Here is a 19,474-nt window from a genome sequence, read left to right on the forward strand (position 1 = left end):
AATCTTAACTGTCAAATAACATCAGGTTTTTGATGGCTGGATCATTAAAGGAGAGACGTTCCCCAGTTCCATGGACCACCCCCTGTCCACCAGTGAGCGATACACGGATATCTGTGAAGACGGCAACATTCAGAGTATCACAAGGTCATCTCAGAACGTGGCTATGATCTTCTTCAGAGTCCACAAGCCCGGCCACGGCTTCACCCTGACAGTACGGAAGACGCCTAATCTGTTCCGTAAGTTTCTCCAATTGTCCTCAACGATTTAGTGACTCATACTGACATAATCATACATCTCCCCCGGGGCAACCAAATAATGAAGTGACGATAGATCGGCCTGACAAATGTACAGCTAGTAATGACTATTGATTTTCCATGTTGTATAGAAGTAAATAACACTTATGTGTACAACTCATAAATATTGATATACAGTTTTATGACTGGATGGAAGCGTAGAACTCCCTAAATAATCACTGCAGGAAATAACCATATATAATCCTGTCTACTGAAACCACAACATCGGTGACACTGGACAACCTGCACTGGCACATTACCAACTGCTTATTTGTTTTGGATTCCCAACACTCAAGACAGATAATATACCGTAGAGCAGGGGTGCCCACACTTTTTTGGCTCGCGAGCTACTTTAAAATTTGCCAAGTCCAGGAGATCTACCAACATTTAAAGTGTTACAGACCCCCCCCCCCCCCCCCCCCCGTCGAACAGCCCCCAGGTACAAGTGCCTCCAGTATAGGTAGCAAAGTATAAGTCCCTTCAGCAAAGGTAGCTGGGTACAGGTCCCTTCACTGGGTACAGATGCCTCTAGCATAGGTAGGTAGGGATAGGTCCCTTTAGCATAGGTAGGTGGGGATGGGTGCCATTAGAATAGGTAGGTGAGGATGGGTGCCATTAGAATAGGTAGGTGGGGATGGGTCCCTTTAGCATAGGTAGGTGGGGATGGGTCCCTTTAGCATAGGTAGGTGGGGATGGGTCCCTTTAGCATAGGTAGGTGGGGATGGGTCCCTTTAGCATAGGTAGGTGGGGATGGGTCCCTTTAGCATAGGTGGGTGGGGATGGGTCCCTTTAGCATAGGTGGGTGGGGATGGGTCCCTTTAGCATAGGTGGGTGGGGATGGGTCCCTTTAGCATAGGTGGGTGGGGATGGGTCCCTTTAGCATAGGTGGGTGGGGATGGGTCCCTGTAGCATAGGTGGGTGGGGATGGGTGCCTCTAGCATAGGTGGGTGGGGATGGGTGCCTCTAGCATAGGTGGGTGGGGATGGGTGCCTCTAGCATAGGTGGGTGGGGATGGGTGCCTCTAGCATAGGTGGGTGGGGATGGGTCCCTGTAGCATAGGTGGGTGGGGATGGGTCCCTGTAGCATAGGTGGGTGGGGATGGGTCCCTGTAGCATAGGTGGGTGGGGATGGGTCCCTGTAGCATAGGTGGGTGGGGATGGGTCCCTGTAGCATAGGTGGGTGGGGATGGGTCCCTGTAGCATAGGTGGGTGGGGATGGGTCCCTGTAGCATAGGTGGGTGGGGATGGGTCCCTGTAGCATAGGTGGGTGGGGATGGGTCCCTGTAGCATAGGTGGGTGGGGATGGGTCCCTGTAGCATAGGTGGGTGGGGATGGGTCCCTGTAGCATAGGTGGGTGGGGATGGGTGCTCAATCACTTACCTCCCTCCAGCGGCGATGTCTGGTCTCCCCTCTCGCACTCGGAGCGCTCCGGCGGGCAGCATGATTGAATCAGGAAGTAAGGAAGGCGTGCGTGCGTGCGTGCCTGGCGCCGCCCCCAGCCATGACGTCGCGTCATGGCCTCTTCAGCCGCGCCTCCTCTCTCCTTCCCTGCTTCTAATTGGCCAGCGGCTGGCAGCAGAATTAGATGGGACAGCTGCCAGCCGCAAAATGTGATGGGACGCGGCCAAGAGGCCGCGATCTACCAAATAGGCGGTCGCGATCTACCGGTAGATCGCGATCGACCTATTGGGCACCCCCGCCGTAGAGGAAAACTAAATTTTGGGTGAACCTGAAGTTACTCTCAATACATTTTTTTAAGGGAATCTGCTGAGCTCTTTGGCTGCAGTAATGACTTCAATCCCCAAAGCATTGTCGCATGCAGCAATGTAGAAAACAGCTAATTTTACCGAACATTTAGTGAAATGTCAATTCACTAAGGCTGAAATTACTGACCAGTCAGTTAAATTATGGACACATTTCAGTAAATATCAATTCACAATGACTAGTGCATTTGGTAAAGCCATGTGAGATGTTTGGTATTTAAAACCAGTTCTGATCTGTTGGAAACAAGCTATAAGCTTAGAATAGCATTAACAGCCTGAAGCAGAGAGCCAATAGGAAGAGACTCCTCCTCCTGCTACTTCCTCCATTGGTGCCGATATGCTTTTAGGGGCGACGAGTTTCTCACCCCCAGCAGCCCCCAGGCAGCAGAGAAGTGAGCTGGCGCAGAAAAAGTTTTCCCCTACAGCCCTTTAGAAAGTAAAGGTGGCCACGAATGGTCCAATTTCTAGCGAAAAATCGTTAGAGCGATCAGAAATTCTGATCGGAAGAAAAATCGTTCACTACACCATCAGCGAACCAATCTTTTCTTCCTATCTATCACAACCAATCAAGAAAATCCAAATTTTGGTTTGACAAAAATCCAGTCGGATGATTTTTTTTATAATCGTTCATAATCAATTGTGCCCATCAACTGAGATTATTTTCAACCAATCCGATCAGAATTTCTGATCGCTCGAACGATTTTTCGCTAGAAATTGGACCGTTAGTGGCTACCTTACCCCCTTTAGATTCCTGGTCCAAGATGCCGAGGAGGAACTGGTGAAATCATCCAAGCATGATATGATATATTTAATGTTTATTTAAAGTTCACCTAAACTCTGGCTATTAGATAAAGGGTTAAAAAAGACTGATTCAGAGGAACTAGAAGGGTACATGCAGGTCTAAAGGGTAGTTAAATAATACATGTACTTATACATACCCAGACATAGAGCCTGAAGAATTGTCCCCAATGTACCAGTCAGGGGTGTAGAAATAGGGGGTGCAGAGGTTGCAACCGCATTGGGGTCCTTGTGCCAGAGGGGCACAGAGGGGCCCTCCCCCAACTGCAGTATTAGCTCTCTGTTGGTCCTGTGCTCATAACTAATAATCACTTCTATAGATACTTTGAATAGTGGTAATAATTAACAAACTGTTCCCCATCCCCTTCTTGAACCTCTGACACGGTAATTGGCATTGGCAGGTTTTGGTGCGCCGTATCAATTGCTATGTATAGAGTGCTTGGGGGGCCCCATTGTAAAACTTGCATCGGGGCCCACAGCTCCTTAGCTACGCCACTGGTAGCAGCGCACAATGTTAAGCACCTCACAAAGTAACAAACCCCCACCACCTTCCCAGTAGGTCCCCAGCTGTACAGTGTCACCATGTAGTAGTGTATTCCAAGTGACCCCCTCCCCCTTTTCCCCCTTCATAGTATCTCTGAGCTTTTCATTGTGTGTGTCCCAGCTTTCTAGCGTTATAGTTCTCCCTTTTATGTGTTCCAGTGTTTCACTATTTCTAGAGGCAGATTTAGAGAAGAATTTTAACCCAGGATTGAACTTCTTTCAAATCAGTAGTTGATACCTCCTTACCCACAAGAAACATTTACTGCATTTTTTGGACTATAACTCTCACTTTTTCTCCCCCAAAATTAGGGTAAAAAAGTTTCTGCGTCTTATAGTCCAAATGCAGAGAATTCCTGACTTGTGAATGCCTGCCAATACCAACCTCTAACCCGCCGAAACGATGGGGACTCCCTGTACTGTGCCCATGCAGAGGAGGACACAGGGGGACAAACGGAGGACACAAAGGGGCATAGAGGAGGACACAAGGGGTACACAAAGGGGAATAGAGGAGGACACAAGGGGGACAGAGGACATGACACGACACAGGGAGACACACGAGGTACAAGGGGGGCATAAGGTACAAAGGGGGCATAATCCACAAGATGCCCCTTCACCATGGATGCACCAGGTTAAGTATATATTTTATTCCCCTGGTTGTTATCCTCTAAACCTAGGTGCGTCTTTTGGTCAGGAGCGTCCTATAGTCCGTATACGGTACATTCTCTCAAATAGATCATGGGGACGGGGGGGGAAGGGGGTCTGTGTGGCTAATATTGGGGTGAAACCCCTCCCACAGTGTGATATCATGACCATGATCCTGACAGTTTGATGTCTGTGAACCTCGTTGCATTGTGGGAAATAACAGCTCTTTTCCAACTGCCAAGCATCCAGTATCTCCCTCTATGCATACAACTCTCTGTAACGACCATTCCATACAGATCACCTGGTAGAACTAAAGATGTGATAAATTTTGCAATGTAAACCAGGGAGAGGAAAGATTTTACAATGGGCAAACACTGACTAAATAATCTGTAAATTAATATTGTAAAAAATAATCAATATTATTAATGATGTTTCTTTCACTACAGTTCCTCTTTAAAAACTTCCGTACCAGCAGTCTCTGGCCCCTTAAGGACCAGAGACTGCTGGTAGTGTAAAACGCCGCTTTCCGACGAATCACCGCACATACCCGCCGATCTCGCCAGTCACAACGCTGTCCTATCACCGCAGGCTCCTCTCTCTGCTGTCTCTATGATGGCAGATTGATTTCCGTCTGTCAGGAGCCGATTTCATTGGCTCCTGACGCTGTCTATCAATGTGAGCCAATGTGATTGGCTCTCTGTGATCGCGTGGTCAGGAGCCAATGAAAGCGGCTCCTGACCTGCTCACAGAGCTCTGCCGTCGGCAGAGCAAGCAAATTGCGGCATGGAAAGAGTGGCGATATCGGCGTGGGGATGCAGAATACCGAAGTAGTACAATCTACGTCCAGTCAGAGCCGCAGCACCACCTGCTGGACGAAGATTTGTACTGCTTTGGTCCGGAAGCAGTTAAGGATATTAGCGTTACTATCTGCGGTGTCTGAAAATGAATTTCCTTTTGACTGCAATGTAATTACTGCACAATAAACATAACATCTTTTCATTCATCTTGGTCTTTAGCATGCAATGTAATCTCCCAGTCGCCAAGTGGAAAATTCACCATGATCATCCCCCATCAACACAGAAACTGCAGCTTTTCCATTATATACCCGGTCACATTGAAAATATCTGACCTGACCCTGGGTCACTTCAATGAGCTGCAATTAAAGGTACGTAACGTATGTTATAAATCTGCTTTCCTTATAAGATTGTAGGAGCACAGGAGAAAATGGGAACCTTGATATCTGGTATGGGCTTAAAGTTGACCTGAGATGGGTCGGGGAAGTCCTATTTTACTTACCTGGGGCTTCCTCCAGCCCCGTAGCCTTTACAGCAGGCAGGGGTGCAGCTTGGCTCAGGAACACCAAGCGGCCCCTTGGGGCCTCACCCACAGCAGAGGCCTCCCATGCTGCCAGAGCCACTCTGTCTGTGACTTGTACAGCTGCCACCTCCCCATCACTCACACACAGACTTCAGATCAGCGTCAACGTGAAATAGAGGAGACAGCGGCACAGTGTACACTTCAGACGCAGAAATGAGGTCATTGCTAATTTCCCACATTTAAAGTATGCAACATGGTTATGCCCATGGATACCTATACTGTGGGTAGCTATCTATACTTGGGGGACACCTTGGCTACCTATACTAGGGGCAGCTATCTATAGTTGGCAGACACCTGGGCTATGTTTTTGTCTTCACTAAATCTTCCTTGAATTCCTGGTCAGGTGGTTGGCATTATCTACACAGGAACTGAGGGTTCTTATTTGTAGCAAAGACATAAACAGCAGTAACAGCATATTCATATTAGGTTAGGGGAGGGTTAGAGCTTTTGTCAGATTTCTATGACTATCTGTGTCCCTATTGAGGAGCTTTCCCCCTCAGCACATGAAGATACATCTATCAGGAAATGTAGCTAAAAGATCTCATTGAGGCAGACAGCAATGAAAACAGTGATTCTAAAGCTACATGCACATACTAGCTGACACTCAGTCAGCCAAAGGGGTGGGCGTTTAGGACTATTGTGTGTAATCCTAACATCTGATAAAGATTCAGCATGGTGGGTATTTAGTGACAAAAGTGCCTAAACAACCCTGACCCCATTGTTTACTTCCTGACCCCTCCCACTGGAAGCGCTCCATCGCCCACTGCGATGTCACCTGTTCACCCATTCTCCCTTCTCCATAGAAGCACATTTGCATACCCCTCATGCGCTGCAGTTCTGCCTGAAGGAACAAACCCTATCCTGATGGGTGAGTGTACTCTTAACTAGCTTAAGGGAACACTATTAAACCAAGTGTTCTAAAATGCCAATGTACAAATAATGTCTAAGTAGCTGTGTAAACATTTTCCTACTTTTCAAGTTAAATATCAGAGGCAAAAGCTGTTATTCTTTGTGTGTACATTTTAGCTACCTTTGGAATGTCTCATTTGCAAAGCTATGAATCTCTGCAGTCTGACATGCTAAGAACAGTGTAATATTGAAGCAGAGTTATATGAAAACAAAAGCCTGTCAGGTATCAGGTTTCACACACACAATTATTTATTTATTTATTTATTGTATTTATAAAGCGCCAACATATTACGCAGCGCTGATTATGTTGCACATGAGATACATTTCCTCTGCTCTCTGTGAGAGAAAGCTCTGCCTGTCTCTGACTGAACTCTCTGCACACAGGGTTAACAGATGCACTGTGAGGGAATTTCCCCTCCCCTCATGGCTCATTCTGGGTCAGATTAGAGCAGACTGCCAGAAAAGTGCAAAAGGAATTACTTAACAGTAAACAAAGAGATAAGGGCCCATATGCAATTAACCTTTTCTCCTTAGTTTTCTCCAAGTTGATATTTTTTAACTTGTCAATAAAATGCCTTTTAAGCCACCAGAAAGCAAGAAAATACTCAAAATAATTTTGATAGCACCTTTCCACCTACTTGTTGGTATTTTTTTATTTGAAAATTGCTGGAAAGTTATTTTAAATTGAAGATGAAAAATGATCTCCTAGGAGAAAAAGTGAATTGCATATGGCACAAGAATTCAAATGTATACACCAGTACTTAGCAGCACTTCCCGAACATTTCCTATCTCAATTGAAAAAAAACAAAACATGTTAATCGATAGTGTCCCTTTAACGCAAACCACACAAGAGTGGGTGCTCTGAGGAAGCCAGCGATTTGGCGAATCTCGATAGCGGAGGTAAGGGCTTACGGAGCCACCTGTGTGGGGTAGATATTTTCCTTCTTTTGCACTTTAACACATTGCACCTTATTTCTTCCCCTGTTCCTTTATGGGGGATCATCCGGTCTGATTTCTGCTATATTTTCTTTTATTCTTGCTGCCTATCACTACCGTAGTCCCTCTTGTTATTTGCACATATTTCCTATTTGCAAAGATACTTTTGTGCCATTCTCATTTGTGGCACTCTTATATCTAATGTCATTCCACTGTGATTACCCCTTTTTCTCAATACAATGTACTACATTTAATATTGCACTGTATAGCTCTATTTGCACTTTATTTTACCTCCCCCTTTGTACTCTGGATTTTATTATCATGATTGGCTTTGACTTATGTATTTTATGCCCTACCTCTTTGTAATTATGTTTTTAATGGTTTTTAGTTGATTTTTGTTTAATAAACAATGGATACATAATTTGTATTGAGGTTCTGCTTTTTCTTGATTGCTAGTGTAGTGTTCCTTTAACGCTCACACAATCTAATCAAAACTGAAAAAGCATGAATGGTAAGCAAGAAAATTGTGAAAATAAGTTATTTTTTCAAGGGCTTAATGCTTTGTTTTTAATTGCTTGTTGTCCAAAAGTTCTTATGTAGAGTAGATTAATGAAATAAATAAAATTAATTAATTACAGGGCAATGTGTTTGTGTAGTTGAGGAGCAGTTAATTTCGGCCCCCGGTGCCGAGAGCTGAAGCTGGGCGCCGTCATAGCAGCATTGGTAACGGTAATTCAGGACTCTTGCAGCTGCCAGACCACAAATTACATTTTCCTCCAAATTGCTACAAGTAAAGGGGAAATAGTATTTAACACCGCCGGGGAGTTTAGTGGTAGCAGGGAGAACCGTCATTCGACTCGCCGTGTGCCAAACTGCTCCACGCCGGCATCAGATGTACTCCACACGTACAAAGCTGGATAAAGCTGCATAGCTGTACCCAACTACACGAGTACATCTGATGCTGGCGCATGGCAGTTCGGCCCAGGGCGGGCTGAATTACAGCACTCCCCTGCTGCATTAAATTCTATTCCCCCTCCAAGTTGCAGAAACTCGGAAGGAGATGTTATTCGGGGTTTAACAACCGCCACAGCCCCCAAATTACCGTTACTCAGGGGCACGCAGTACAGCATTGCTGCTATGATGGCGCCCAGCTGCTCGCATATCAAGAAGATTCTGTATCTAGGTGAAGGGTAATGTTTACGTTATGTGCATCGGTTTGAGAAAGTGGACTACTTGTATTTATTATTAAAAGTGTCTGAGTATTTCCTTCCCCTTATAAGGACTGAAGAAGTTAGTTTTCTTCTGGAAAAAAAAGTGTCCAATTGTAGCTACGTTTTTTCTTTGTATTGCTCTAGTACTTAGCTTGAAGAGTTTCACTAAAGTGTTCCTTCAGTATTTACAGCATGTCAGAACAGTTGCTGAGCTCAAAGTAAACTGAATGCACCCCTTTTCACAGAAGCCACCACTAAAAGGTTGTGGAGGAGCCGGAGACTTTGTAGAACTCTTGGGTGGTAGTGGCTTAGATCCATCAAACATGTTTCCACTGGCTGACCTCTGCCATTCATTTCACGGTTCTGGTAAGTAGCAATTTTTAGTACTTTTATCTGCATGGGTGGTAGCGTATGTACTGTATGTATTTTGAGTAGCTTATAAATTTAAACGGTTCATGAATGACTGGAGCTGAAAAGAACATTGTTCCTATTTGGCTGCTGTCCACTTCAGCTAATTTGCCTCTAGTCAAATATTTTCTAAATGAAAATTATTAATCGATTATTCTCCTTTACCATGGGTAGATAAGAGTAGAGGACACAAAGGTTAATTGCTAATAACATCTGTTACATGACTGATTTGTGGCTGCTGCAAATAGCGGAACTAATCTGACCCTGGCAGGTCCCCAAATTCAGATAAAACCTAAATAATGGTTTAACCTATCCTGCTTCTCTACCCAATCGATGTGACAGTTGACTGCTCTTTATATTGGTGCAGAGGCAAGTCAATTACATGGGGTGGTGTGAGAGGCATAGGAGGGGGCGTGTCCATGGTGGGAGGAGCCAGGTCATGGATATGTAAAGGCATGTGGAAGAGAAGCATGGTTGGAGATCTAAGTCAGGAAATCCAGCTAAATTCAGGAGTTGCTAGAGCCACCAGCTAGTGCTGCTTAGGTGGTAAATTGTTAGCTTGCCTTAGACAATTCTCAGTGATCATCTTAAAATAAAAATCTAGTGTTAGAACAGACAGGGCTGGATTTGTGCTCTTTACCGCCCAAGGCCACTGTCACCAGCCGCCCCCCCTTCAGTATAAGTGGCGAGGTAACCCTCCCCCGTCCCTCTAGTATAGGTAGCCTGATGACCCCTCTTTCAGTATAGGTAGCCAGATGACCCCTCCCCCTTTCCCTCCAGTATAGGTAGCCAGATAACTCCCTTGATCCCTCCTTTTCCCACCCCCCTTTCAGTATTGGTAGCCAGCTCACCTTCACACCTCTGCAGCCATCAGTGTCACTCATTTCTCCACTCGTCTCCCGTGCAGAAGCTTCCTCTTCCTTTCTGTCTCTAGTGCTGCCCAAGTCCATAGCCACCGTCCTCAATGCAAATGTGCACAGAGAGCAAGGTGGCGGCTAGCAGCAGAGTACCACAGTCAAGCGCTCGCCTGATCTCCCTGCATTGCAGAATTTGCAAGCTTGCAAATGCTGCATTAGTTTAGCCTGCTGCTTTGGTGCCCTTGCTCCTGTGGTGCCCTAGGCCATGGCCTAGGTGGCCTTAGCCTAAATCTGGCCCTGATTACAGATCATAAGACATCATTGATGACATTGTTAATGATCTGTGGAGCTTTATCACTCTTGCTTGACCACCATTGTGTTTCATTTCTAGCTCCTGCAGTGGGGTGCCTCCCATTTTTCCTGCTCCCTTTCCACACAGCAAAACAGGATGTTGGCACTTGGCAGTAGCCAAGCAGAGTGTCTGTACAGCAACTGTGCCTATAACTATCAGATAGGAAAAGGCGATAACTGTTTAGTTTCACTATAACAGAACAGTGATGGTCATGTCTAGGAGAATGATCCAACAGAAAAAGTGACCCCAAGGTGAGAGTGATATGGAGGATGCCATATTTATTTTCTTTTAAGCAATACCAGTTATTGGCTGTCCTGCTAAGTCTCTGTCTGTAATACTTTCAGCCATAGACCCTGAACAAGCATGCTCCTGATCAGGTGCTTCTGACAATATTGAACTGACAAGTTTAGATGCATGCTTGTTTCAGTTGTGATTCAGACACTTCTGCAGCCAAATAGATCAGCAGGGCTGCCAGGCAGCTAGTATTGTTGTACCAGTAAATATGAGAACCTCCATACCACTCTACCTCGGGTTCACTTTAAAGGGAACCTGAGACGAGAAGCTTCTCAGGTTCCATACTTACCTGGGGATTCCTTAAGCCCCCTTAGGGCTGCTCCTCCCTAGCCGTCTCCCCAGGTGGCTCCGGTCCCCGGCAATTCAGCCCGAAATGCTTGACAAGTCACGGTTCATTGTGCATGTTTGATCTGGCCAGGCGTGCTCCCCCATCACTCTCCCATCCCTGGGAGCATTCTACGCCTGGAAGCCCCAGGTATCACATCCTGCTTTAGGGATTATCAGAGACTTGCATATCTATCACCTGACCACACTGGTCACATGCTTCTCCATGAGATCTACCTTGACATGACCACAACTTTTACAGAAAAGCTTAGCATAGCAGTGTTTGGTTCACTGGGGTTGATTCAGTAATTGTGGCGCTGTGTAACAGCGAGAGCTATCAGCTGTTACGAGAAGCGCAGTATAAGGCTGTAAAAACAAGCGTGCTTTAATTCCTATCATTGCACGCTACGTGGCATCATGACGTGCATAATGGGGGACCGGGCAGTCAGCGTACGCTATGACGCTGAATTGCAGCATTGCAAGCGCTATGAACTAACGTGGCTCCAATCCTCCCGGGATCATCACTAGCGCGGGTCCAGTCAGGTTAAAGGACTTGATCCCCACACTTTGATTGGCCCAATAGGCTGCCTGTCAAGTGATGTCACTTTCATCCGCCCACCATCTCCTCCTCCTATACACTTCCGCATCGGGAGATGCGGAAGTGACACGAGTGGGAGTGGAAGTGATGCGTAGCCACATCGGCTTCCATTCGCAAGTGTAAATGGCCCTTAGGAAGGGTACAGTGGCACCAAGAGGACACTGTGGGACTTGTAAAGCTATGGGGGCTGGAAGAAAGCCCCAGGTAAGTAAAACAGAACTTTTTCCCCCTGTCCCAGGTACACTTTAAGCACTCAGCAAAGCACTCCATTATAAATATGTCTACTTTCCTCTTCTGCATAAGAAGAGTTTGAGTAAGTACAGGAAATATACGAATGAATGGGGAACCCTAGGGCACATGTGTATAGGTCCCAGAAAACTAAAATACAATAATTTATACGTACAACAGGAATAAAAACAAATATTAATCTGGTTTTGATTTTAAGTTAATTTTTGTTGTTGTTGTTATTGTGTCTTTCCAAAATGCTATTGTTTTTGTTCTCAGCTCAAATGAAGATTGGCTGTGACAACAGTGTGCTACGCATGGTATCGAGTGGTAAATTCATTAATCGGGTGACGTTTGAATACAGCCAGCTGGACAGACAACTGGAGAGACAGCAAGGAAACAGCGTGGAAGAGGTCTGCTCCCCCCTTGATTGATAGAGCAATTTTTTCCTGATTATTAAATATTATTTTTGAATAAATGAAATGATCATAATCTATTCATTTGTAACCATTTACTATCCCTTCCACCACTACTCAGGAAGCAGGAGCCATATAGGCTATGACATTTGATTTGTTATTTTTACAAAGGTTCTCCTGCTTCTGGCTTCAACTGCATGATGGCAATCCCACCATTTTGAATGATAGGAGGTACAAATAATACAAAAACATACATGTTCCTAACAGGAGAAGCCCTTAATGTACCGATAAAAATGTAAACTTTGTTGGGTATGCATTAAAAATAAGGCCAATGTCTTGAACAAAGTTTATATCAGTGGAAATCGTACACTATGACCAAAATATTCCCAGATAGACTCACAAGGAGGGTTTATCAATGTGTGGGCACAATAAACCCTCAATGCTCACTCCAAGAGTCCACCTCAAAAGTACCCTGGCATCTACCCATTGTATAGCCAGATGGGACCATTATACTGATCCATATGGATGGTACAGAGGGGATGTGAAAAGGTGCTCTTAAACAAAAAACTAGAGTCCTAACCAGGGTTGTGGAGTCAGTACAAAAATCATCTGACTCCAACTCCGACTCCTCAGTTTATGAAACCACCGACTCCGAATCCAGGTACCTAAAATTGCTCCGACACCTCCACTCAGACTCCTTAGACTAATTCTTACCTCCGCTGTGGAGTTGGTACAAAAATCATCCGACTCAGACTCTTCAGTTTATTGAAACCACCGACATCCGACTCCAGGTAACCAAAATTGCTCCGACTCTTCGACTCCACAGCCCTGGTCCTAAAATGTTTTGCCCATTATGGGCTTCGTCAAAGGATCACCAGGTATGTGCAAGTGATAAAAGGTGATGATAAAGGCAGAGCAACCCCCCAACAAGAAGTGATAACGTCACTACATGTGCTCTATGCTCCAATCAGAGCTTCTACTACAAGAAGGCAATACCACCACTGAAAACTGTCTTGCTGTGTAAGTGAAAGGAGTCATGTGTATATTCACTTGAGAGGGGAGGGTTGGGGTGATGTCCCACTGGCAGCATCTGTGGGGAAGTGCAACATCAGTCAACTGATGATTTCTCAGGTTGGCAGATTGCTCCAGAGGAAAAGCTAATGTCAGTGTGAGATGGAGTAAGGTTTGTACAGACAAATCTATCACATGAAATGATCATGAACAATCACGGACAACAGATGCCTATTACAAGCATAGCTTCATTATTTTAACTGCCCTTAATACATTTGTTGTGTGAAAAATAAATAAAGGCTGAGATCTGCAGTTCAAAGGAGGAAGCCAGGGGATTCACCGGATATAACCATTTGGTAGAAAAAGGAAAGCTGGCACCGTGTGACAGCCTCCGTAGAAGCACAGCCACGTGCTAAATGGTGGTCAGGCTTTTCTTGTACCCTGCCTGCACCCACCACCACACCATGCTCCTCTGATCATCTTAATGGTATGTTACCTGCCTCTACTGGGTTAGGTCTTTACTGCACATTGGATGCACAACTGTATACAATAAAAAGTTTGCACTTTACAGCAGTGCCAGCTTTCCTCTTTCTACTAAAGCCAGTTTACAAGACTTTTTCTAGAGCACGCTGTCACAATTAATTTGAGAGGACACATGTTCATGGACCAGTCGTCAGTGCGCAGCTCAACACTATTGCTCCACAACTGTAGTGCCAACCTGCTGCTACCTTTTTTTGTTTGTATAACCTCTTATGTTCCAGCCTGCTCTAGCAGCCCCTGAGGCACTCAATCTAATAATGGTAGATTCCAATGCCAGAGGTCAGATACAGCTCCTCAAACCTTAAGCCTGTTACACACATCCAATTTTGATTGACCAATGACTGGGGAATTCTACTACTTCCATGTAGTATGAGGGTCAATAGATTTTGAATACCATGAATAGATTGTATAGATAGATATACTATTTTACCTGCAGTGGCTGGATAGTGTACTGGTTAGGGGCTCTGCCTCTGACACAGGAGACCGGGGTTCAAATTTCGGCTCTTCCCATTTCAGTAAGCCAACATCTAGTCAGTAAGGGGTTCTTGGGCAAGACTCCCTAACACTGCTACTGCCTACTGAGTGTGCTCTAACGGCTACCCGCAAGTGCTTTGAGTCCAGCAGGAGAAAAGTGCTATACAAATACTAGAGTTACTATTACTACAGGGAGGTAAAATTGGTTTGACCCAGGGGTGTATCTGGGTAATATAGTGCCTATGGCAAACACTGAAATTGCTCCCCCACCCCCCTCCTCAGTCAGAGCCCCCTTGCCCTCTAAAAACAGAATCCTTTCTCGCATACATGTGTTATGGTTGCTTGTGTGTTTAGGCTCAGGATATTGCTGAGGTTACTTTTTTTAAAGATAGCTCTCGTTATTCACTCTCTGTCCTCTTTTCTAAACTAAGCCAAGCAGAGCCGGATTAAGGCTAAATGGGGCCCTAAGCAAAGTAACTGATTTGGGCCCCCCCATCATGTCGTAATAGAATCAGAAGATGCAGCTGCACAGCAATATGCCGCACACACCGGGCAGCCGAGCTACTGGTTGCTATGGGCAACAGCACGCTTTCCTCTGTGGGTGCACAATGCAGGGAATAGCAGCGGCAAAATGCAGAGTGAGAGATGAATGGCTGGGACATTTGCATTCAGGGGCTGGGGCACCCCTGTGAAGAGGGCGCCAGATATCACAGCAGCAGCACTTTCCCCCTGCATCTCCAGCCTGGCAATAGCAGAAAGCTCTGGACACCGCCAAACCAAAAGCCGTTCCCCAGACAGAATTACATAACCACTCCCACCACCAAACAACCAATTTCCTCCCAAACTAGACAGCCACCATGCAGCCTCCATCCCAGTGAATACGATAGTCCAGCAGAGAAGGCAGCCGCAGTGGGGGAGAATGACAGCACCAGATGAATCACATTCACCTATTGCGATCCAAACAATAGAGGTCCCGTCATGCGGAGCCCATCTGTCTCCTCTAGAGTGCTGCCGCTCTGTTACTACTACTATTACTACTTCCTACTTCCTGTCTGATCTGAGAATCAGGAAGTTCAGAGCGAGCGGCTGCACTGTAGAAGAGACAGATGGGTTTCAGATGACGGGATCTCTATCGCTTGGATCATGGATAGGTGAGTGAGCGTTTGCCATCTGCTGCTATCATTCTTGCTGCAGCTGTGGTTCTCTGTGGGAAGGGAGGGTGGAGTGGGCAGCGGCAGAGCGCACAGTAGCAGGAGGGGGACCTAGGAGGAGAGCCTGGCTCTGAAGACAATCAGCAACACACGGCATCATTTGACAAGACAAGACAAATAACATTTATATCGCGCTTTTCTCCTGGTGGACTCAAAGCGCCAGAGCTGCAGCCACTAGGACACGCCCTATAGGCAGTAACAGTGTTAGAGAGACTTGCCTACGGTCTCCTACTGAATAGGTTCTGGCTTACTGAACAGGCAGAGCTGAGATTCGAACCCTGGTCTCCTGTGTCAGCGGCAGAGCCCTTAAAGGGACTCCAAGCAGTGCCTGTGGATATGCCTTTAAGCATACCCACAACTAATTCATTACATCCTCACACCTACCAGCATGATGTTTGTAATTATATCCCCCTGGGTTCCTTATATTTCATTGCATTGAGCTGCCAACTTTGGAGAAAAGTCGTCCTGTGGCCGTGATTTAGAGCGCGAAAATATCGAAAACTAAAAGGCATAGAGCAGCCGTTTATATATCATTGGAAAGAGGAGAAAAAGAGCTTTAAAATGATATGCATCTTTCCATAGTTACTGCACTGCTCAGAGTCCCTTTAACCATTATACCATCCAGCCACCGCTGACTTTGGAGAAAAGTTGTCCTGTGGCCGCGATTTCGATCGCGAAAATATCGAAAACTAAAAGGCATAGAGCAGCCGTTTATATATCATTGGAAAGAGGAGAAAGAGAGCTTTAAAATGATATGCATCTTTCCATAGTTACTGCACTGCTCAGAGTCCCTTTAACCATTATACCATCCAGCCACCGCTGACTTTGGAGAAAAGTCATCCTGTGGCCGCGATTTCGATTGCAAACGTATCGAAAACTGAAAGGCATAGAGCAGCTGTTTATATATCATTGGAAAGAGGAGAAAGAGAGCTTTAAAATGATATGAATCTTTCCATAGTTACTGCACTGCTCAGAGTCCCTTTAACCATTATACCATCCAGCCACCGCTGACTTTGGAGAAAAGTCGTCCTGTGGCCGCGATTTCGATCGCGAAAATATCAAAAACTAAAAGGCATAGAGCAGCCGTTTATATATCATTGGAAAGAGGAGAAAGAGAGCTTTAAAATGATATGCATCTTTCCATAGTTACTGCACTGCTCAGAGTCCCTTTAACCATTATACCATCCAGCCACCGCTGACAGGATGGCAAGGGCTGGTTTATGTGCTGATGGGGCCCCTTTGACTCTGAATGGGGCCCCAAGCGACTGCTTTTGTTGCCTGGTCGGTAATCCGGCCCTGAAGCCAAGTACTCCCTTCATGCATAAGTTAAGTAGCCATGTTCCCCAGATAAGTGTTAATCTGATCTGAGGTCTGAATGACAGGGAGGCATGTAGGCAAGCAGGACGATGCCGCACAGGGGCAGGCATGGCGGCACAGCACAAGGCAGACATGGAGCCCATGGTGCTGTGACGCCCTTGGCACAAGCCATGCCTGCATCCCTCTAGGTACACCACTGGTTTGACCACCAGTGAAGGCTCCTGAACAGATTGGGGTTATTAAAGTACTAAAGCACCATAAGGTGCCAACACCAAAAAGTGGTGTAATCATACTAACCAAAGCACACAAATGCCCTTAAACAATTCACTTTTCTCCTGAGTTCTCTTTTCAAACCTTATCAATATAATAACTGCAATGCTCCCACCAAACAAGAAGTTCATACAATTTTTTTACCTGTTTCAATTGCTAAGTCCTGAAAAGTTATTTTGGTTGAATGAAAACATTGGTCCATATGCAATTAACCTTTTCTCCTGAGTTTCTCCTAGGTGATATTTTTAAACTTACCAATAACATGCCTTTTAAGCCACCAGAAAGCAAGAAAATGCTCTAAATAATTTTTGATAATACTTTTTCACCAACTTTTTTTTAGTTGAAAAGTGCTGGAAAGTTATTTTAAGTCTAAGATGAAAAATTATCTCCTAGGAGAAAACTCAGGTGAAAAAGTTAATTGCATAGGGGCCATTATCTCTTGGGAGAAAAGTGAATTGGATCAGAGTCCATGGGCCATATGCAATTAACCTTTTTCTCCTCAGTTTTCTCCTAGGACAGTGTTGGCTAACCTTGGCACTCCAGCTGTGATAAAACTACAAATCCCATCATGCCTCTGCCTCCCCGAGTTATGCTTAGAGCTGTCAGAGTATTGCAATGCCTCATGGGACTTGTAGATCCACCACAGCTGGACAGCACTTTGAAATTGAAAATGTACCAAAAAGTAGGTGAAAAAGTACTATCAAAATTATTTTGAGTATTTACTTGCTCGCTGGTGGTTTAAAAAGTATTTTATTAACAAATTGTAAAAATATCACCCAGGAGAAAACTCAGGAGATAAAGTTAAGTCATTTTGACCCTGCAACGATTTATAACAAAGTGCTAAGTCATAAAGATTACTTTCAAGAAAAAAGCCAAATACATATGTTATTACAATTATAAATATATAAAAGATAAATACATTTTCTTCTTTTTTTTATCTGTCCTCTTCTACTTTCATCGAGTTATGTATACTCCTATCTTCATAGCTGAATACTTCTATCTTCATATCTGGAATAGTTCTATTTTTGTCTGTATAGCGGTTTATTTTATTATTTTGTACTATATGCTTTCTTTCTTCTTCTGTTTTCTATACTTCATGTTATTTTATTCTTCATCCTCTACTCTTCTATTTTTACTTCTGATCTTCTGTTATTTTGATTGCAGCTGCTGCACACCATCTGTCCCCACTGAAACCTGCCGCTAAAATGGTCCATTCATTTCAATTTCTTATTGTGTCCTCTTGTTGGTTCATGGGTGTTGATCAACAGGTTGCTGAAGAATTCAAATAAGCCCAATGGTGGGAAAATTTGAATTTGCAGCTGAGCATTCCTATTGGTCCTGATCGTTTTAGTAACAGTTTGCAGTAGGAACGGAGAGTGTGCAGCACCTGCTATCAATATAACATACAGTGGGTTGCAAAAGTATTCTTGAAGTTTTCCAAATTTGTTCACATTACTGCCACAAACATGCATCAATTTTATTGGAATTCCCCGTGAAAGACCAATACAAAGTGGTGTACATGTGAGAAGTGGAACGAAAATCATACATCATTCCAAACATTTTTTACAAATAACTGCAAAGTGGGGTGTGAGTAATTATTCGGCCCCCTGAGTCAATACTTTGTAGAACCACCTCTTGCTGCAATTACAGCTTCCAGTCTTTTAGGGTATGTCTCTACCAGCTTTGCACATCTAGAGACTGAGATCCTTGCCTATTCTTCTTTGCAAAACAGCTCCAGCTCAGTCAGATTAGATGGACAGCGTTTGTGAACAGCAGTTTTCAGATCTTGCCACAGATTCTCGATTGGATTTAGATCTGGACTTTGACTGGGCCATTCTAACACATAGATATGTTTTGTTTTAAACCATTCCATTGTTGCCCTGGCTTTATGTTTAGGGTCATTGTCCTGCTGGAAGGTGAACCTCCGCCCCAGTCTCAAGACTTTTTCAGTCTCCAAGAGGTTTTCTTCCAAGTTTGCCCTGTATTTGGCTCCATCCATCTTTCCATCAACTCTGACCAGCTTCCCTGTCCCTGGTGAAGAGATGCACCCCCCGAGCATGATGCTGCCACCACCATATTTGACAGTGGGGATGGTGTGTTCTGTGTGATGTGCAGTGTAGTTTTCTGCCACACATAGCATTTTGCATTTTGGCCAAAAAGTTCCATTTTGGTCTCATCTGACCAGAGCACCTTCTTCCACATGGTTGCTGTGTCCCCCACATGGCTTGTGGCAAACTGCAAATGGGACTTTTTATGCTTACTGTTAACAATGCCTTTCTTCTTGCCACTCTTCCATAAAGGCGAACTTTGTTTTGTACAGTGCATGACTAATAGTTGTCCTATGAACAGAGTCTCCCACCTGAGCTGTAGATCTCTGCAGCTCGTCCAGAGTCACCACGGGCCTCTTGACTGCATTTCTGATCAGCGCTCTCCTTGTTCGGCCTGTGAGTTTAGGTGGATGGCCTTGTCTTGGTAGGTTTACAGTTGTGCCATACTCCTTCCATTTCTGAATGATCGCTTGAACAGTGCTCCGTGGGATGTTCAAGGCTTGAACAAAACTTGATCCCTGACCTGTCTTGGACCTGTCTTGTGTGTTCTTTGGACTTCACGGTGTTGTTGCTCCCAATATTCTCTTAGACAACCTCTGAGGCCCTCACAGAGCAGCTGTATTTGTACTGACATTAGATTACACACAGGTGCACTCTA

At 44.9% G+C, this 19,474-nt stretch overlaps 1 protein-coding gene across 3 annotated transcripts in view; it reads left to right on the forward strand.

The window, feature by feature from the left end:
- Window positions 1-11,963, forward strand: part of CRHBP (corticotropin releasing hormone binding protein) — a 28,929-nt gene extending 16,966 nt beyond the window's left edge. For all 3 annotated transcript variants that reach the window (XM_068271729.1, XM_068271727.1, XM_068271728.1), the window contains exons 4-7: window positions 26-236; window positions 5,055-5,203; window positions 8,717-8,837; window positions 11,809-11,963. In XM_068271729.1, the coding sequence (XP_068127830.1) occupies window positions 26-236; window positions 5,055-5,203; window positions 8,717-8,837; window positions 11,809-11,963 (636 nt within the window). The remainder of the gene's footprint in view (window positions 1-25; window positions 237-5,054; window positions 5,204-8,716; window positions 8,838-11,808) is intronic.
- Window positions 11,964-19,474: the final 7,511 nt, after the last annotated feature.

The sequence above is a fragment of the Hyperolius riggenbachi genome, chromosome 1 (assembly GCF_040937935.1).
Source record: "Hyperolius riggenbachi isolate aHypRig1 chromosome 1, aHypRig1.pri, whole genome shotgun sequence".
Taxonomy (NCBI): Eukaryota; Metazoa; Chordata; class Amphibia; order Anura; family Hyperoliidae; genus Hyperolius; species Hyperolius riggenbachi.